Source organism: Podarcis filfolensis (assembly GCF_964270895.1).
Source record: "Podarcis filfolensis genome assembly, chromosome: 14".
NCBI lineage: Eukaryota > Metazoa > Chordata > Lepidosauria > Squamata > Lacertidae > Podarcis > Podarcis filfolensis.
The window spans coordinates 13,570,063-13,591,556 of record NC_139616.1 but is presented as its reverse complement, the minus strand read 5'-3'; the positions used below and the strand labels follow the sequence as shown (position 1 = coordinate 13,591,556).

Below are 21,494 nucleotides of genomic sequence, written 5' to 3'. Positions count from 1 at the left end.
AAGCTTTACCATTTTGTCATAAATTACGCAATCCCAGTGCTTCTTTGCCCTGAATAACCAGACTATTCACTTAGAATTGGAAAACAGACAATTGGTTGGTTGGCAAGGTCAGGTTTCCACCATCAGCAAAGGATAAAACAGACAGAGAAGGCCAACACAGTTTCTCTCATCAGGTAATGCTGAAGAGCCTGTGTGGTCTGCTGCATATTTTAACCATTTTCAGATGCTCCAATTGAAACTTTTCTTACGAAGCGAGAAAAGAAGTCAATGGAGAAATTAGTGCCGTTTTTTCATTTCGCTCTTCTGGGTGCTCTATCATTTGCTGATTTGTTCAAACAAAATACTTAGCATCTCAGAATATGGCATTTCTGTGCCTGGATGCCAAAGTGTTCTGGAACAGGCGACTTGGCGAAGTGAACTCTATCCCAGGCAGTCTCCCTTTTCTGGCAAAAGCAGAGAATGCAAGTTATGCCTATAAAACCCTATTTCAGAAGGCTGTTCCTGCTCCCGTTCTTATTGTTGTCAAGGTCAAAATGTCAACGAGTATGGGTGTGGGCTGATGATCTGGGTTTATTTGAAAGAAAAATGCATTTTTGATTTGATGCCTTTCTGTTTAGGCCTAACAACGGTTTTAGGGCTGGGCCTCATTTCTCCTAATGCTGCTTTTACGCAAATGGTTACCACCTTTGGGCTTGCTGGAATCGTTGGCTACCATACTGTTTGGGGTGTGACACCTGCTCTTCACTCACCCCTCATGTCAGTAACTAATGCAATTTCTGGTAAGTCTTGACTCTTGTACACTTTGCCTTGTTTCGTGTGATGATTACCATAGAGCAGGCTCACTTATAAGAAAATTCAGAATGAATGCGCTTTTTCAGATTTGAGGAAAGCCCGTCCCAAAATAAGTGGCAGCCATGGTGGATTGGCTTCCATATTTTCTCTCATTGTTGGGAAATTACTTGATACAATAGCAAAGATTCCCAAAGACTGCTCATTGGTTGAAGTTATCAAATGCAGCCATCATTTGGGGAAACCCATTCAATGTATTATTATTATTATTATCTGAGAACACTGTAATGTAGGATTTCATCAGAAGCTATAGGACTTGATTGTCCATGCATTACGTCAGTCCAAGTGGCCAATCCAAGTGTGGCTTAATATTTCTTTGGAAAGCCAGCAATGTCCATCAAGTGAAGTACACATGCTCTAAATGCTCTTTGAAAACAGTTCCTGCTTGTTCTGCATAGCAGCACATACTGAAGACCATTTTTTCTCCCATTCTGCCTTAAGATCTGCAACTGAGGCCCTACTCGTGAGTGTGACAGGGCCTTCTCTGCAGTAGCACCCCATCTCTGGAATGACACTCCACACCTTGGGAATGCACCCAGCACTGACATTGCTGACATTTGTCATCACGCATCTCTTTGCTCAGGCCATTGGGAAAGGAATGAGAACCGTAAAAAGCCACACAGCTTGCTGCTAGTTGATTGGGTGTATTTTAATCATGTTTAGACACGGTTTTTGTTTTACAGGTTTGTTGTTTTATTGCTGTATTCCAACCTGGGTCCAGTTGGTAAAGGGCGAGTTAGAAATGCAATCCATCCATCCATATCAACCACAGGGTTTTTTGACATTGCTGAGGGACAGTTTTATATAGCCAGCAAGTTTTCCCTGGACTGTGTTATTTCAGTCTGCAGAGTGAAAGGTTTGAATGCCCTTTTCCTAATGAAGAAGAAGAAGAAGACTCCCTTCACAGAAAAAACTAGCGCATCAGAAAGATTTGTGTGAACCATTCTTCCAACTAGTTTTCTAGCAGAAAGTTTTTTCACATCAGTGGTCAAGTATTCAAATATGTCATCCCTCACCTGCAGATTTATGGCAAGTGGTCATGGAAAAATGCTGCCATTTGATATTAGTTTTGTCTTTTTACTTTGACATAGCAATCTCCTTATGGTCCAGAATCTAAACTTGGCCTGGAAGCCAGTGCAGGTGCTGTTGAATTTGATCCTACTTTGGGATAGTAACTTTACAATCTTTGCTGTTTTATTTCTCTGTAAGAAATAAACTCTGGTTTCACCTCAGATCGTATAAATCTTTCTGTAAGAAGCCAGTCCTTGATGAGCAATTTCTGATAATTAACAATGGGCAGTATGGATTTAGCAATTTTTGTAGCTTGACAAACTCTGACATCCTTGCACAGTCAGTAGAAGCTTCTGTCCCGGCCCTTGAGGTGGGTTTTTTTTTAGTCTGCTTGCTCAGAAGAAGAGCAGAATGATGTTGACATTTTGAATAATCACCATATTCAACCACAACAGGAAACATCTGCTGGATAATTCAAAGATTTTGAAAAAAAGTTTACTAATTACACATTCCTTAGTTATGTTATAAAGTCTAAACCTGTTCTGTTTTTCCTTTAGGACTTACTGCTGTTGGCGGTTTGGTGCTGATGGGGGGCTCATATTTTCCTTCCAGCGTACCACAGACATTAGCTTTACTGGCTGCGTTTGTTTCATCTGTGAATATCGCAGGTACAAATTTACTAATGTAAATAATATTTTTATTTATTATTTATTATTTATTTTATACCCCACCCATCTGGCAGGGTTCCTCCAGCCACTCTGGGAGGCTCAAAACAGAATATTAAAAACATCAAACATTAAAAACTTACCTAAAATTACAATAGAAACATAATGGGGGGGGGGGACAAAATACAGGTTAAAATGCAATTTAAAATGTAGCCTCATTTTAAAAGTAGCCCATAGATCAAAACCGTAAGGGGAGGGAAATATAAGGGTCAGGCTGAGTCCAAACCAAAAGGCCAGGCAGCACAGCTCTTGCAGGCCCTGCGGAAAGATGTCAAGTCCCGCAGGGCCCTAGTCTCTTGTGACAGAGTGTTCCACCAAGTCGGGGCCAGTACTGAAAAGGCCCTGGCCCTAGTTGAGACCAATCTAACCACCTTGCAACTTGGGACCTCCAAGGTGTTGTCATCTGTGGACCTTAAGGTCCTTCTTGGGACAAACCGCGGGGCATACCAGGTGCTTTACAAGTCAGCACCAACACTTTGAATTGTGCTCGGAAACATACTGGGAGCCAGTGTAGGTCTTTCAATGTGGTCTCGGTGGCCACTCTCATTGACTCATTTAACAGCTCTCAAGACTGCCCCCAAATAAATGCTCACCCCTTCCTCCGTGTGGGTGGCTGTTGTGAATCCTTATGCTCAGTCACCATCCCCAGGCAGCAGGTATGCACTTGGGGGAATTCCCCTGGCTCCCTGAGTAGCTGGCTGGAGTTCCCCCCAGCTCCTGCTCTTTAAATTGGCCAATGAGGTATAATAATAATATAATAATATGCCTCACTGGCTGAAAGAACATTGGCTGCCAATGAGGCATAATAAGCAGAATCACCTTCCGCCCTCACTGCAGTTGGCGGAAGAGCTCTAACTACTTATTTAACAGCTCTCAGGATTGCCCAATTTTTTTCCTGCCTGAAGCAAAGCAGAAAAAAATTACCCACACAAATTCAAATATCTTTAATACGGTCAGTGACCAGGAAGCAATTTATAAAAATATGACATTAAAAGTAGTATTGTGCTACAAATAACAGTAGAAATATGGCCAATTCACAGAATTGGTGCTTATATTTATAACCAGGTTTCAACTTTTAAAGTTTTAAAAATTACCCACACAAAAAGCTGCAGAATACCCAGTTATTTTGGCACCTGAGGCAGAGGATCCCACAAGCACCTGCCCCCCTCCTTGGCAGTAAAAATGTAATAATAAGTTGAATGACTTAAAATTTGATGGAGTCTTAGTCTTTAATCTGGGTAACTTTATCGCAGCTAGGGATGGAGGAGGAATCCAGTTTGTATTTCAACATGACGCCACCCACTTTCTGAAACTATCAGAACTGAAACTCAGCCAGCCTTCAAAATTTGCCCTTCCCTGAATTTTGCAATGTGGTTCTTCAGCCAAGTAAGATGTAGAAAAATGTGCACACTAGGGTAAAGTGTGCATCCAAATGCATATATTAATGAAAATTTCATACAAGAATGCATTATATTGTGAAAAACTGCTTAGCAAAAGTGAGGATATTAGAAAAAAATTCATACAAACATATGTATATTAGGAGAAATTTACACTAAGATGCTAATGAATTTTCATGAGAGCTTTTTTTTTTTAATGAAAACAGTTGTGGAAATGTAGTGAATTGAATTTAAGCCTGGAAAATTGAGAAACAGAGAAAAAGGAAATATAGGGCTCTAACTGTTTCTTCATTTTCATTCTAAAAATCCATGTTCCTTTTTTCCCCAACAGGTGGCTTCTTAATTACCCAGCGAATGCTGGATATGTTTAAACGACCAACAGATCCACCAGAATATAATTATCTTTATCTCCTCCCTGGAGGGGTGTTTGTTGGAGGATATGGTGCTTCTCTTCTCAGTGGACACAGCATTGAGCAGGTCAGAAATCATTTCTAATTTTTACCATCCATTTGCGTAGATTGTCTTAGCAGAGATGGTAAGCAAGCAAAATCAGTGCTTATGAGCTACTCTTAAGCAAAGCCAGATCTAGATTAAGGGGATAAGAAGCATGCACGACGTATTGTAGCAACATAAATATACCATAAAGTCATCAAAAAAATTAACTAAAATTAAAGTAATAAATGCATTGAAATCAAAGGGGAAATCTTCACACACAAATCATTCACTACAGTCATTTTTTCAAACAGATATTTTCTGGTTTTGACAGTGATGACATCTACGATGTCTTACCTCTAAGGGGCTCAGGGTGGCATTAATAATAATAGTAATAGTAACAACAAAACAACAACAAAACAACAACAACAACAACATATAACACGGGTCCAAAAAGGCCTCCATTGGCTCTCAGTACGTTTCCGAGCACAATTCAAAGTGTTGGTGCTGACCTTTAAAGCTCTAAATGGCCTCAGCCCAATTTAGATGGGAAACCCAGCCAGATGGGCAGCATAGAAATAATAAATTATTATTATATTATTATTATACCTGAAGGAGCGTCTCCACCCACATGGTTCAGCCTGGACACCGAGGTCCAGCTCCCAGGGCCTTCTGGCGATTCCCTCACTGCGAGAAGCCAAGTTACAGGGAACCAGGCAGAGGGCCTTCTCAGTAGTGGCACCCATCCTGTGGAACACCCTCCCATCAGATGTCAAGGAAATAAACAACTATCTGACATTTAGAACAGATCTGAAGGCAGCCCTGTTTAGGGAATATTTAATGTTTGATTCTATTTTTAATATTCTGTTGGGAGCAGCCCAGAGTGGCTGAGGAAACCCAGCCAGATGGGTGAGTATTAATAATAATAATAATTTATATTTAAACCCCGCCCATCTGGCTGGGTTTTCCCAGCCAGATGGGTGGCTCCCAATAGAATATTAAAAACACGATAAAACGTCAAAAATTAAAAACTTCCCTAACCAGGGCTGCCTTCAGATGTTTTCTAAAAGTCAGATAGTTGTTTATTTCCTTGACATCTGATGTTTTTTTAAAAGAAATATTTATTAAGATTTTACAAAAACAAATATACAAAAACACATAATAAAAGAACAAAAAAATAAGAATAAACACACAGAAAAAATAAAAATTAAAAACAATTCTTTTTCATAACTTTAAACTCATTTGCTTGTTTCTTTGACTTCCTCACACCTCCCCTTCTTGTATTCCCATTTAAATAATCAAATCAGCAAATCCTTACCCTCTTTCATTTATCTTATCTCTATAATTTAACATTTTATAACTCAGTATTTTCCTCCATTATCAATTCATTTTTGCATATTCTTATTAACTTTGTTGCTAATACCACTTATTTCCAATCCAACATCATTTTAATTATTTTTTTTACCTATTTATACCCTTCTTCCATATTCTTAAAGCATTACAGCTGGAAACCACTTAATTTCTATCCAACATCATTCTAGCATTCATTAATTTTACAGTATTTCTGTAGATAGTCTTTAAATTTCTTCCAGTCTTCTTCCACCATCTCTTCTCCCTGGTCTCGGATTCTGCCAGTCATTTCTGCCAATCCCATATAGTCCATCACCTTCATCTGCCATTCTTCCAAAGTGGGTAAATCTTGTGTCTTCCAATACTTTGCAATAAGTATTCTTGCTGCTGTTGTAGCGTACATAAAAAAAGTTCTATCCTTCTTTGGCACCAATTGGCCGACAATGCCCAGAAGGAAGGCCTCTGGTTTCTTCAGGAAGGTATATTTAACTACCTTTTTCATTTCATTATAGATCATTTCCCAGAAAGCCTTAATTCTTGGGCACGTCACCAAAGGTGAAAGAATGTACCTTCAGTTTCTTTACATTTCCAGCATTTATTATCGGGCAAATGATATATTTTTGCAAGCTTGACTGGGGTCATGTACCACCTGTATATCATTTTCATAATATTCTCTCTTAAGGCATTACATGCCGTAAATTTCATACCTGTGGTCCACAACTGTTCCCAGTCAGCAAACATAATGTTATGTCCAACATCTTGTGCCCATTTAATCATAGCAGATTTCACCGTTTCATCCTGAGTATTCCATTTCAACAGCAAGTTATACATCCTTGACAAAATCTTAGTTTTGGGTTCTAACAGTTCTGTTTCTAATTTTGATTTTTCCACCTGGAAGCCAATTTTCTTGTCCAAATTATATGCCTCCATTATCTGATAATAAGCCAATCTCGCACTTTGTTTTTTAGTTTCTCAAAACTCTGCAGTTTTAGTCTATCTCCCTCTTGTTCCAAAATTTCCCAATATTTCGGCCATTTGGCCTCCATATTGAGCTTTTTCTGGGCTTTTGCTTCCATTGGTGACAGCCACCTTGGAGTTTTATTTTCCAACAAATCCTTATATCTTATCCAAATATTAAACAATGCTTTCCTGACAATATGGTTTTTAAATGCTTTATGTGCTTTAACCTTGTCATACCACAAATATGCATGCCACCCAAAGACATTGTTAAAACCTTCTAAATCCAAAATGTCTGTGTTCTCAAGAAGCAGCCAATCTTTCAACCAGCAGAATGCTGCTGATTCATAGTAAAGTTTAAAGTCTGGCAGGGCAAATCCACCCCTTTCCTTTGCATCAGTTAATATCTTAAATTTTATTCTGGGCTTCTTGCCCTGCCAGACAAATCTAGAAATATCTTTCTGCCACTTCTTGAAACAATCCATCTTGTCCACAATTTGCAGTGTTTGAAACAAAAACAGCATTCTAGGCAATACATTCATCTTTATAGCTGCAATTCGACCCAACAAGGAATGCTTCAAATTTGACCAAATTTCTAAGTCTTTTTTCACTTCCGTCCAACATTTTTCATAATTATCTTTAAATAAATTCCCATTTTTTGCTGTCATGTTAATCCCCAAGTATTTCACTTTCTTGATATTTCCTTGACATCTGATGGGAGGGAGTTCCGGAGGGCAGGCGCCACCACCAAGAAGGCCCTCTGCCTGGTTTTCCCTCTCCCTTGTCTTTACAATTTGGTTTGCCATTTCCCAGAGGAACAAGAACAGAAAAAAATTAAACATGGTGTCAGTTTTCAGCCTGCATTTTCATTTACTTTAAACAAGAATGTGGGCAAATGGGGTGATATGTTTTATTTTTTGGACTCCCTTACGTTCAAAACAAAGCAGGTGAACAAAATCATATTTGAACAGAAAACTGACAAATGCTCTGGAACACTGGTCACACAACAGGTATAAAACATTGGCTTTTTTTACCAACAGCTGTATAGGGGGAATCCATTATTTGATATTGCTTAAGAAAATACCTATACCTGTTGCTTAGATTATGTAGGGTGGCCCATTGTTCTTCCCATCAAATAAAAGACAAAACCGAGCTGTTCAATAAAAAGTCTATTCTTTTATTAAATCTCCAGAATGTCTACTGAGCCAAAGCTTAATTGTAGACTAGAACAGATGTTGGCAAATTATTTTCAAGATTCAGAGCAGCGAATTGGCATGCAGCCCCTTCTAGAAGTGCATTGTACCGTGCAACAAATACTGAGGAGAAATTGCATCTACACTTTACACTAATATTCTACTGCCAAATTAATATACAGTGGTACCTCAGGTTACAGACGCTTCAGGTTACAGACTACGCTAACCCAGAAATAATACCTCAGGTTAAGAACTTTGCTTCAGGATGAGAACAGAAATCGCATGGTGGCGGTGCAGCAGCAGCGGGAGGCCCCATTAGCTAAAGTGGTGCTTCAGGTTAAGAACAGTTTCAGGTTAAGAACGGACCTCCAGAACGAATTAAGTTCTTTACCCAAGGTACCACTGTATATCTTATGGATTATCTTACTTCATATGTATCCTGCTCTTCCTCTAAAGAGGTCAGTGCAGAATCTGTAGCAGATTTAAAGATGTTTTGAAAACAAATACTAGGAAAGATCAATGGAATAGAAATAGAAATATTGTTTGATCCTATTTGAATGTCAGATGTCAAGGAGATAAAGAACTATCCAACTTTTAGAAGACACCTGAAGGCAGTCCTGTATAAGGAAGTTTTTAATGTTTGAAATTTTATCGTGTTTTTAATATTCTGTGGGGAGCTGTCCAGAGTGGCTGGGGAAACCCAGCCAGATAGGCGGGGTACAAATTATTATTATTATTATTATTATTATTATTATTATTATTATTATTACTTCCAGAAAAATGAGAACAGGAGAACTTTGCTAGAACAGGCCAAAAGACCACATGGTCCACCATACTCTTCTCATAAAAAGGAAAAACAGTTAATATATTTTTTAATGATAGCAGCAAAAGTACTGGTGGCCTGGCACTGGAAAACAGAGGAATTTACCAACAGTAAGAGTCTGGGAGTCAAAATGTTGGACTTAAACTCAATCTGCAAGATTAAGTTAGATCTGCAAAATTAACCAAATCGGAGAGAATAGAATAAGAACAGATTTTAACTGCATTAAATTAATGAATAATTCTATTCAACATATTATTAAACTAAAAGTACAGTTGGTTACAAAAGTAAGTTAAAATTGGGCAGTATAAAGATATCAGAGGTGTCATGTTTTGTATTTTGGCCCGTCTATTTCATACAGTTTGTATAGTTTGATCAGCAATTTAAAAATCAACATCTTAATCGCTATATACCAAAAGATAAAACATTTACGTTATTCCTGTTGTAGAATCATAGAAGTGTAGAATTGAAAAGGGTCAACCCATTGCATTGCAAAAATCACAGTTTATAGTTATCGTTATTATTCTTAGACTTCTTAGATGCTTGTTACCCAAAGGTCTCAAAGCAACTTATAGCACATTTGAAAACATAAACATAAATACATTATAACTTTTTTAAAAGTATACATCAGTTACTTATTTTAACTTTTCCTTTTAGAGAGAAGAAAGGCATATTCTGTACACTATGAGCTAGTCATCTGTTTTTATGATGACACAAAAAACACCTTTCATATTTCTGGAAATGCAGACAGGATAAAAGAAGTCTGTGTTAGCCTTGGTTAAATAAGGGTGGAATGACTAGATTATTCTAATTGGGTTCTGCTGTGTGACTTTAATGAACATTGTTGGGGAAGGGGAAATTTAGTAACACATTTTTTTTTTCTTCTTCCCTAAAGATTACATTGAACATTTGAGATTAGCAGTGGGGGAAATAGCATATGCTTTTCAAACATAAGGAGAACACCACATGTTCTATATAAATGCATTGTCATACAGGGATTTCAAAGCATTTTGGTGTATCAAAACACTAAAAAATCAAAGTGAGAGGAAAATCTGACGGAATGATCTCACAAAGCTGGCATCTTTAAAATGCGTTTGAACTAGTGATCTGTAACTCTTCCACACATAAGAACAACGGCTGAAACTTAAAAAAAGAAAACTTGGCATAGAAGAAACTGAATAAATCTAGCAAGGATGGTTATACCAATGAACCATAATCTTGAGCTACTCAGTTCTTCCCTTGTTATACACCTTTGGAAGAATGTGATAAGAGCTAAGGGTTGTATTCAGTGCTAGTCCTACTCAGTGCAGAGCCACTAGAGTTAATGATCATGGCTAATACATGGAGGATATGGCTATGTTGCGTGGCAAGTCCCCTCCCCCCATCTGAAATGAAGACACTGGACACATTATTTAAGGTTAATGGGCGTAAAAGGCCACAACTTTATTGATTACAGGAATTGGAAGGTATTGGCCTTAGGCCTTAGGCACTGGCTCCTATCGACTACCCGGCGTGGAGACCGGGAAGGGTTATCCACAAGCCGTGGGAGTCCTGTTGAAGTACGCCAACTAGGATCCCACGGGTGTCACCGCTCGGGGGCATGCTGTGGGCCCTCACCTCCCTAGGTTTCGGACAGGGCAAGACCCCCCGGAGTCCTCTACCGGACTACCCTTTTCATTGGGGAAGGTGATGGCGCTTCTTTCCCCCCCTTCATTTGCATAACAATTACCCCTGCCAATGCCTAACCGCCAATACCGAGGAAGTTGTGACGTTTGCTACGAGGTAGGCGAAAAAACCAAATGGCTGGAAGTGCGGCAAGTTGGAAAAATTCCTACCAGGCCCCTTGCGGCGACCAACCGAAGTCCATAGCAAGGTCAAAGCTAGCTAAGCCTAAAGGGTGGGTGGGATGGGAAAACCGCTCAGCTGGAAAGGGGAAAGAGGGCGGTCCCCGGGCACGCCGGCCTTAAATGGGCTAGGCCATGCCTCCCCAGCCCGACGATTGGCGGGCCGGGTCGTAGGCATGCCCGGGGATTCCCTCGTTCTCGCGGGGGCTAAGAGCCAGCCCCCGCGTGAGTGGGAGGGGTGGGCCCGCAACCCCACCTCCTCTCCAGCTCGGAAGTGGCTTTCTATCACACTCAGAGGCAGAATGTCTTCAGTTGGTGGGAATTGTGAGACGCCAAGCGTGCTGTTGCACCGGGGTCCTGCTTACAAACTTCCCAAAGATTGGACCCTTTGAGAAGAGTATGGTAGACCACGTGGCCTTTTGGCCTGATCTAGCAAAGTTCTCCTTTTCTCATTTTTCTGGAAGTAATAATAAAATAACCATAATTTATTATTTATACCCCACCTATCTGGCGGGGTTTCCCCAGCCACTCTGGGCTGCTCCCAACAGAATATTAAAAACATGATAAAACGTCATACAATAAAAACTTCCCTAAACAGGGCTGCCTTCAGGTGTCTTCTAAAAGTCAGAGAGTTGTTTATTTCCTTGACATCTGATGGGAGGGTGTTCCACAGGACGGGCGTCAGTACTGAGAAGGCCCTCTGCCTGGTTCCCTGTAACCTCACTTCTCGCAGTGTGGGAACCACCAGAAGGCCCTTGGAGCTGGACCTCAGTGTCCGAGCTGAATGATGGGGGTGGAGATGTTCCTTCAGGTATACTGGACCAAGGCCATTGAGGGCTTTAAAGGTCAGCACCAACACTTTGAATTGTGTTTGGAAATGTACTGGGAGCCAAAGCAGATCTCTCAGGACCGGTGTTATGTGGTCTCGGGGGCCACTCCCAGTCACCAGTCTGGCTGTCGCATTCTGGATTAATTGCAGTTTCCGGGTCACCTTCAAAGCTAGCCCCACATAGAGCGTATTGCAGTAGTCCAAGCGGGAGATAACTAGAGCATGCACCACTCTGGCGAGACAGTCTAAAGGCAGGTAGGGTCTCAGCCTGCATACCAGATGGAGCTGGTAGGCACCAACCTCATTCCTGATGCTCCTTTAGTTAAAAAATAATCTCATACTACAGCTGCCTTTCCTTTTGCTCACACCAAACAAGTCACATACTCGTTTACAGCTTGCTGTGCAGAAGGCTTTGTGATAAGTGGGATGTCAGTCCCAGATTTAAGAACTATCATGGATTTCTTTCATTCACTGCTTTGGGTGATTTCTGTTTTTGTCTCTCTCAGATGATGTATCTGGGCTCAGGTCTTTGCTGTGTAGGTGCGCTAGCTGGATTGTCCAGTCAGAGCACCTCTAGACTTGGCAATGCTCTAGGAATGATTGGGGTTGCTGGCGGCATAGCAGCTACGTTCGGTGCTCTGAAACCATCCCCCGAAGTGCTGGCCCAGATGTCTATGGCCATGGCTATGGGTGGAACCATGGGTGAGTACTGTCCGTTGTACTAACTAAACCATGGGTAGGCAACCTAAGGCCCGGGGGCCGGATGCGGCCCAATTGCCTTCTCAGTCCGGCCCGCGGACGGTCAGGGAATCAATGTGTTTTTACATGAGTAGAATGTATCCTTTATTTAACATGCATCTCTGGGTTATTTGTGGGGCCTGCCTGGTGGTTTTACATGCGTAGAATGTGTGCTTTTATTTAAAATGCATCTCTGGGTTATTTGTGGGGCATAGGAATTTGTTCATTTCCCCCCAAAAAATATAGTCCAGCCCCCCACAAGGTCTGAGTGACAGTGGACCGGCCCCCTGCTGAAAAGTTTTGCTGACCCCTGAACTAAACTATTGAACTTAAGCAGGAAGCACTCCTGCAATGAGAAAGTCATTTGCAGTGAACAAGCTACCAAAGAACAGCTTTCTGGCCACTGCTGTTCTTCCCCTTCAATGTGCAGATACAAGGGAATATTGTTTTACTGTTTGCTGTGTTTTCTAGGTAAAGGTAAAAGGTAAAGGACCCCTGGATGGTTAAGTCCAGTCAAAGGCGACTATGGGGTGCAGAACTGCTGACCTTCCAATCAGCAAGCCCAAGAAGCTTAGTGATTTAGACTACAACACAGTGTTCTAGGACATGTTTTCATTTAATTCAGGGCATTTGCAAGCCCCAACAGGCTGACCTTAATTATGTGCTTCTTAGATCATTCATGGATGGATGGATAGATGGATGGATGGAGTAGAAAGATAATTGCACCAGCCGTTGGAATTTATGTACAAAGCAGTAGATGTTGGTCCATTAGGGTGAATTGGACACTGCCCCACAAATTTAAGAGGTCTTTCCTCTGCACCTTTCTGAACACACCCATTATTCTGTTTAAAAGTGCTGTTGGGCTGCCATAATAACACACATCTGTATGGAACAAGTAGTTTGGGAATGTGGTTCCTTACCCTGCAACCATCAGCTGCCCAGGGGGCTCAAGGACTTTGTTTAAGTATTTATCCCAGGGATTTCTCTATTGCCCTTTATCAAAGCATCACAGGGCAGTTTACAAAATTTAAATATCACAAATGCCTAATATAAGGCTGAAATTCCAGCATCACTCACCTGGTTGGGAGTAAGCCCAACTGAATGCAGTGGGACTTAACTTCAGGATTGCATGGTAAAACATGAAAACACTTTGTGTGCAAAGAAACAATATCTTTGGCCCTGCGCATCTGAACAGGACTGAAGCTGCAGAGTTTCTTTCTCACCACTATAGCAGCATTCATATTGCCCCAAATGAACTGTCCAGTGCTGTATACAGTGGTACCTCGGGTTATATACGCTTCAGGTTACAGACTCGGCTAACCCAGAAATAGTGCTTCAGGTTAAGAACTTTGCTTCAGGATGAGAGCAGAAATTGGGCTCCGGCGGCGCGGCGGCAGCAGGAGGCCCCATTAGCTAAAGTGATGCTTCAGGTTAAGAACAGTTTCAGGTTAAGTAGGGACCTCCGGAACGAATTAAGTACTTAACCCGAGGTACCAATGTATTTTTTGAACTAGTTGACAAAAAGTGACTAAGTGTGATTATTTCCAAAGAAAAATCCACGAGTTGATTCTTCTTACTGGTTTATGGGGCCCCTGTATGCTGCTCTGATCTACTGTAAAAGGTAAAGGTAAAGGGACCCCTGACCATTAGGTCCAGTCGCGAACGACTCTGGGGTTGTGGCGCTCATCTCGCTTTATTGGCCGAGGGAGCCATACTGGAAGACAATGCCTTTATGAGAATTTGAACTATTGCTACTGCAGGTAATACAAAGGCCTCACTGACAAGGCATCAGTGATCCATCAGTCAGTGGATTGTTAAGCATCTTTTGGGACTTAAGAGGTATATTTAACTCCAAAAGGTGGCAGTCTTGACTAAGAGGAAAAATGACAAAATAGAGAAGCAAGATATGTATGTTTTAAACATAGGGGGCATTTCCTCTGGAGCCAAATTTGCAGCCAGTTGCTATGAAACAAAGTAGTTTTCGTGACACTGGTGTTTATGAACTTTTGTTATGTTACTTTCCCAAAGTCTGTTTGGCCCCCCCAAGGCCAGGCAACCCCCAAGCATATCCATTGTAAATTGTAAAATCAGCTTGCATGTTTTTGTTTTTTAAAAAAATAGTTTTGTGAATAATCCCTCAGTGAACATAAATGGAGGACAAAATAATGAGAACCTATTCTGTACCCACAAAACCCAAGTTCTTGGAAATGTCCTCTAGAATTCTTTTGGGTGGAATTTTGTTCTGTGTTTTGCTCTTTACCAGGACTGAAATCCCTTTCCAACAAATATTGATATATCTTGTGCCATTTTTAAAGGATGGCTAATAATAGTTTAGAAATCCATCTCAGTCTTAAAAAATTGGCAGAGCAGAATCCCAGTCCAGTTTTTATGAGTCTTCTAAGAAGCATATAAGAGATGTGGGTGGCACTGTGGGTTAAACCACAGAGCCTAGGACTTGCCGATCAGAAGGTCGTTGGTTCGAATCCCCGCGACGGGGTGAGCTTCCGTTGCTCGGTCCCTGCTCCTGCCCACCTAGCAGTTCAAAAGCACGTCAAAGTGCAAGTAGATAAATAGGTACCGCTCCGGCGGGAAGGTAAACGGCATTTCCGTGCGCTGCTCTGGTTCGCCAGAAGCGGCTTAGTCATGCTGGCCACATGACCCGGAAGCTGTACACCGGCTCCCTCGGCCAATAAAGCGAGATGAGCGCCGCAACCCCAGAGTCGGTCACGACTGGACCTAATGGTCAGGGGTCCTTTACCTTTACCTTTAAGAAGCATATAGAGCATACAGAACTCACTGCCACCCCCACTCTGTGCAGTAGCAAGATTTCAGGGGGTTCCGGGTGCTCACCCAGGGTTGGTGTTCCTTTGGAGAATTGAAGACGCAGCAGAGACTGTCATAGCTTTAAGAAACATTATTTATTCACATGATTACACCTTCAGTCTGCATGGAGGGAGTCCAGATCTTACAGCATGGTCATTTCAAGAGGGACTTGTACAGCACTGGAGTGCAAGGCCTCTTTCCCAGCCACAGTCTTCAGCCATCCTGCCCAAGATGGATCACCCCCTTTGTTCTCTCCTTCTTCCCAACACACCTTGCTCTAAAGACTCTTTTCCTGTCATCTCAAGCACACACCCCATCATCATAGCAACCTCTGTCTGCCCAAGCCCAATATTCCTCTTAAATGGGCCATCAACACCTTTTGTCAGGGAAGCAGGTGGCACTGTGGTCTAAACCACTGAGCCTCTTGGACTTGCCAATCGGAAGGTCAGCAGTTTGAATCCCCGCAGTGGAGTGAGCTCCCATCGCTCTGTCCCAGCTCCTGCCAACCTAGTAAATCCGAAAACATGCCAGTGCAAGTAGATAAATAGGTACCACTGTGGTGGGAAGGTAAGCGGCATTTCCTTCCGCTCTGGTTTCTGTCACGGTGTCCCGTTGCGCCAGAAGCACTTTAGTCCTGCTGGCCACATGTTCCGGAAAGCTGTCTGTGGACAAACGCCGGCTCCCTCGGCCTGAAAGCGAGATGAGCGCCACAACCCCATAGTCACCTTTGACTGGACTTAACCGTCCAGGGGTCCTTTACCTTTACTTTTTTCAGTACAAGAAGATCAAGAGTAATCAACCCAGCACTGTGGTTCTCAGTCTCAGAGTATTACGTAAGAAGAGCTCCAGTTTTATCCCAGGATTCCATGATACATTTTCCAAACAGTGTCCCGTGTCTATTCCAAACTTTAAATCATAGCTAAGTCCCTGTAGGAACAGGCATTCATTGTAGAAATAGACAATACTGGTAGGAAGTGGGTATGGTTATTTATGCCGGTGGTTTTCAAAATTTCTACCTCCAGAGAGTTCTGTCGATGCAGGCATGCCTGCCAAGAAACCCTGGCACGTTGCAGAGGATTCTGGGTGTTTTTCCAGGGCAACCTCTCTCTTTGTAGATCACTTCTGGCTAAGAGTGTTAGCTCTCCACATCACCCTGCTGGGACTGGGGGTGCCCCAGGACACACCCAACCCTCTATTGCTGAGCATTGCAAGGATATAGTGGACAAACTGTCTCTCAGGGTTGTTTGTTTGCCATTATTTATCTGCTCCTGACGATTCCCTGTTATGCTTCCAAGGTAGCCCAGGACACCCCGGGAAATTGCTTGAAAATTACTATTTTATGCCATAGTTTGATCTTCCAGCTATCCTTCTATTTAATACAGTCTGCCAACTACAGATCGCTCTCCCACTCTCCTTCCCCTGATGGGGTTGTGGCTCTGACACCCTATTTTTGCTCTGAGTTCTTTAGATGCTGTTGCCTTGAGAGAGGTTCTTGCGACACCTTCTTTTGGGAGAGGGCTTAAAATAAGCTTGCAATTTCCTATTATTTTGTCTTTGCACAATAAAAGGGGGGAAATAACTTAAGAAAGTAAAGTAAACAGCCTTTTGTTACTTAACTGGCTGTTTATGTTTCTAAGACGGTATGAAATACAATACAACATTTTCTTTAACGACAACAACAAAAATATCTTGGATCTAAATTGTTTCCTTTTGCAGGTCTCACCATTGCGAAACGGATTGAAATTTCCGACCTTCCTCAGCTAGTTGCTGCATTTCACAGTCTGGTGGGTTTGGCAGCAGTTCTGACGTGCATTGCAGAGTACATGATCGAATATCCACACCTTGATGTCCACCCTTCTGCTAATGTTCTCAAAACAGTGGCCTATTTGGGCACCTATATAGGGGGTGTAACATTCAGTGGTTCTTTAGTGGCATATGGAAAACTACAAGGTACGCTTAATTATTTTTATTTTTATTCCCTGCAGTTTAGACACTCAAAGTTACGGCGTACAACCTTCTGCTAGGATTTCCAAAGGCTTTTAGAGTTAGGAACTCTGTTCATGCTGAATTTCCGTAAGGATTGATGCCAGCCTTTAAGAAAGAAAGAAAGAAAGAAAGAAAGAAAGAAAGAAAGAAAGAAAGAAAGAACCTTTGAAAATTTTGTGGCTTGGTCCCAAGATTTGCTGAACAAGTAAATTTTTGCTTCAGACACAGCAATTTATTTGCAGAGTAGCTGTAGTGTCATAATATTACAAATTGGCATTGTGTGAGTTATGCAGTCACAACAAGGACCAGCAAAGAGTAGCAGACCAAGTGCTGCACTTAGACTTGAAAAGACCTGGGTTCAAATCCCTGATTTCCAGAAATCTCCTTGACAAAAAGCAGGTTAGTGGACCCAACAAACACATATGCAGCAGGTTCTATTAACCCTCTGCTGACCAAACCTCAGTCTTAAAACTTAGGATCACAGGACTGGAAAGGACATCCAGATTAAAAACCCCAAATTGCAATAAAATATTAACATGCCAAAAGATTAAGCCTCAATATTGGTTTTTCCCTCCCCAGGTATATTAAACTCTGCTCCGCTTCTTCTGCCTGGTCGCCATTACCTGAACGCTGGGCTGTTGGCAGCTTCAGTTGGCGGCATGATTCCTTTTATGCTAAGCCCCAGCTATACGACCGGCATGGGCTGCCTCATAGGAGTTTCAGGACTCTCCTCGATCATGGTATGAACAGAAATGGAAGCTTTGGGTTTGAAGGAGGGAAAAGGTGGGGCAAGTCAGGAACCAGAGGTGAGGGCAGAATTGGGTCAAGAGGGAACCTGGTGAGTGTTAGAATTTCTGTTCCATGATTGCAGTCATGGGATTTTTGTCTATCACATAATGGTATAAGTTTTGACTCCACAGAGTGGGAAGTGACGGAGACAGGATGTTTGTGTTACTGTGTTCCGTGAAGTGGAACTATTGTCCTTCGTTCTTTTTCTCTTTGCTGCCTGATGCTAAAGAGAGAGGGAGCCATGTTGCAGTGCTCCATGTGTGTTTATATGTAAATAAAGTAGATTAGCCAAAATGCTGAGTTGCTGAGGTCTGTCACGCATGATGCGCAAACTCTGCGGATCCCTAAGTGTGCCGGTGTCTGTTGGCATCGGTTGCTGTGATGTTCGGGCTGAAGAAAGATTTTGAGGCTCCTGAACCAGGAGGGAGAGAACATGCCAGTCAGGCATGTGTCTCCGCCAGGGTCCTACTTGAGTGTAGGCCGAACTACTGACAGTGAGTCAGGGCATAATCTTCTAGAACAGATTGGTAATGGTAGGAGGATGGAGTCATGGACACTGGACTGTGAAACAGATTTATTAGGCAGTGAGGCTGGCACAAGTCTAGTGAGCTGATACTGTGCAGTTCGAAAAATGGGAGAGGGGGTCAGATACATTAGGCGTATTAATTAAGCACTTAAAGATGAAGCAATATCAGGGACGGCATGTACACAAATTATACAAGGGTAAGATGTGCTCAGTCTCCGTACTGAAAACAAACTGCCCAAACTATATTTTAAAAGCCATTCTTCTTTTTGACTTGAACCTCCTCCTCTTCACCTTCATCTCCAGGCAGGTAACATCCTTGTAAAGTAGCCATTTTGTGTGTGCCTATTACAGTTACTGTACGCGTTAAGTTGTGGGTGAACATATCAGACGACACAGCGATTCTTCAAACAGCTCTTGTTTATTCAGAGGCCAGAACTGAACTGAACTGAACAGAAGGGTTCAGTCAGCCTGCTTATATAGAGCTCCAGTACAATGTAACTGTAACAATTTTCTAAAGCTATCCAATCACTGAACATCACTTTCGTTCCCTTATTTGCATAACTATCTACAGTATCCCCCTGCTGGCCCAGAGTGAAAACTTCAGTACATAACAGTACGAAGACAGATTAATAAATGAATCATTGCCGTATAGGTAGATAAGTACAGACTCCTTTGAAGAAACCACTGGTACGGGATGTAAGCAAGGAGCAAAGCATGTTTTGTATTCGTTCATGTTCCTCCATCTCCTTTCTGTAGTGTGGGTTGTCAAAGAGGGGAATTTGTTTAGCTGGAAAATCTGCTTTTAAAAGCAACCCTCTTGTCATGCTCCTTGGCGAATCAGACAATGGGGTTGGTAGTAGGTTGGGTTTTTTTCTTTGTTTTTAAGTAAGGCCAGCACTGAAATATACTGGGTTTTTAGACCCCAGTACGTATTAACTTGCCAGAATGTGGTTTAGCTGGTTAGCAGAGTGCAATCATGGAACGTCAGCTAACCTTGGCATGCAAAGATATTCCAGACAAAAAGACTGGGTATAAATTTAGTAAACAAATAAATAGCAGTGACATAGTCTGCACTGTTGATCACAAACAAGATAATTTAGGGTATATAATTGCTCCTGGACCCTGGGGTGGGATGGAGAAGCAACTATTTTGATGTTGCTGTCGTTCAGCCCAATAAATCATATTGTTTTCCCTATTGCGTGTGTAAGAAATATAAAATAAGTCAGACTGGTTTTTTTAGTGTGGTGGTTGGGCCGCCAGCAAAGGCTGTGCTGTGCTGCCTATTTTGAATTTCAAGCAAGGTAGCACAAACTTCTCCCACGAATATCCAGCGTCTGCTGAGCAATACAAGATGCAGCTGCGGCTGGAAGGGGCTGGCGATGTTCCGAGGACTCCGCAGAGCCCTCTTCAAAATAGTTGTGCGGCTCTATAGAAATTCCATGAAAAAATCCAGTGCAACCCCTTCAGGATCCCACAAACCACATCTGCAGGGTTCCAAAAACTTCTTAGCTGCGGGCTTTATGGTGAAATAAGCTACTGGTTTAATCAGTCAGATGTTATTGTAATCCTAGATTGGAGAGAGAAAGAGAGAGATAACAGTATGAGCCAAGAACGGGCTTGATGTAGGGTTCCCAAATGTCTGTTTGACGTAACCAAGATCTTTGGGTAGATGCTTGCAATTTTCTTTTTTTTTGGGGGGGGGGGTAATAATTAATGCCCTTCTTTTGCACCATTCAGACTACTGTGGCTGTAGTACACTAGGAAATATAGGGAGCATTGTAGTAACACTGTCATGTGAAGGAGTCAATAGGTTTTTGGGAAGGACAGTAAGATGGGCAGATCAGAAGAGTCCTAATTGGCACTTCTAGATATTTAATTGAACTGTCCTCCATTCCAATTGCCAATGCAAGGCATATATGGCTTTTGCCATAGAAATGGAACAAAGCACCTGTAGAATAGACTGTCCAGAGTCAACCTTTACTTTAATTACTTAAAGTACTTCTTCTTCTTCTTCTTTGATCACTCGTAGCCGAGTAAGATTGTCTTCCATAAACACGGTCTTAACAGTGAGTCTGTAAGTGACTGTGGAGGCCAGTTCTGGATCCACACGTCCTTCCACAGTGGGGACATAGGTTTCCAAGCAGGAGTTTGCCAAGCGTGCCTTCCTCTTAGCACATTCCCCCCTTTTGCCCAAATTTTGAGCATCTTCAAAGCCCATTGAAGACATAGGTTTCCGGGTGGGAGTTGATCACTGTGTGGATTTGCCAAGCATGCCTTCCTCTTAGCACGTTTCTCCCTTGCGTTCTGAGTTCAAGTGTCTTCAAAGCGCATGACACCTTTGGTAAAGGCTGTTCACCAACTGGAGCGCTCACATGCCAGTGTTTCCCAATTGTTGGTGTTTATACTACAGTTTTTTAGATTTGGCTTTTGTTTAATGCTTTCCATTTTTAAGTTCGGAATAGAGTAGTTGCTTTGGAAGATGATAATCAGGCATCCACACAACCTGATCAGTCCAACAAAGTTGATGTTGAAGAACCATTGCTTTAACACTGGTGATCTTTGCTTCTTCCAGTACACTGGCATTAATTTTACTTAAAGTGCTGGCCATGTATGACTGCAGTCTTTGTTTAATCTCTATGCCTCACACATACTGCTGATTAAACTCCCATTTCTTTCCTCCCCGCTCCTTTTCTTTCTAATGCGGACCTTATACACTCTTGCTGTTACTTAAACCTGACCTACGTTGGGTTCACCTTCCCTTTTTGGCACGTGAAAATGGCAGGGAGTAACCCTGACGGCAGCTATTGGTGGAGCAGATATGCCTGTTGTGATCACCGTACTCAACAGCTACTCTGGCTGGGCCTTGTGCGCAGAGGGGTTTCTTCTGGACAACAACCTGATGACCATTGTTGGAGCCTTGATTGGTTCTTCCGGAGCTATCCTGTCTTACATCATGTGTGTGGTAAGTAGGGGCAGGGGAGAAATTTGAATCAGTTCTCCTTTGAAGGTGAACGCGTCTAATTTGCACTTTCCAACCAGAGAACTGAAGCACAGCCAACCTGTGAAACTCACACTTCTCCAAATTTTGCCACACAGTTCTCCAGCCAAGTACAAAAATGCATATCTACTAGGGTGAAATGTGCATAAGAATGCACATCATGATTATATATATATTTTTATATATGCATTACAGTAGAGGAATTTGCTTTGTGAAATTTTGTATAT

At 42.0% G+C, this 21,494-nt stretch overlaps 1 protein-coding gene across 2 annotated transcripts in view; it reads left to right on the top strand.

The window, feature by feature from the left end:
- The window catches only part of LOC310749431 (NAD(P) transhydrogenase, mitochondrial-like), a 76,731-nt gene that overhangs the window by 40,601 nt on the left and 14,636 nt on the right, over positions 1-21,494 (top strand). For both annotated transcript variants that reach the window (XM_083586338.1, XM_083586339.1), the window contains 7 exons: positions 618-779; positions 2,418-2,528; positions 4,314-4,459; positions 11,914-12,109; positions 16,685-16,918; positions 17,534-17,694; positions 21,052-21,231. In XM_083586338.1, the coding sequence (XP_083442464.1) occupies positions 618-779; positions 2,418-2,528; positions 4,314-4,459; positions 11,914-12,109; positions 16,685-16,918; positions 17,534-17,694; positions 21,052-21,231 (1,190 nt within the window). The remainder of the gene's footprint in view (positions 1-617; positions 780-2,417; positions 2,529-4,313; positions 4,460-11,913; positions 12,110-16,684; positions 16,919-17,533; positions 17,695-21,051; positions 21,232-21,494) is intronic.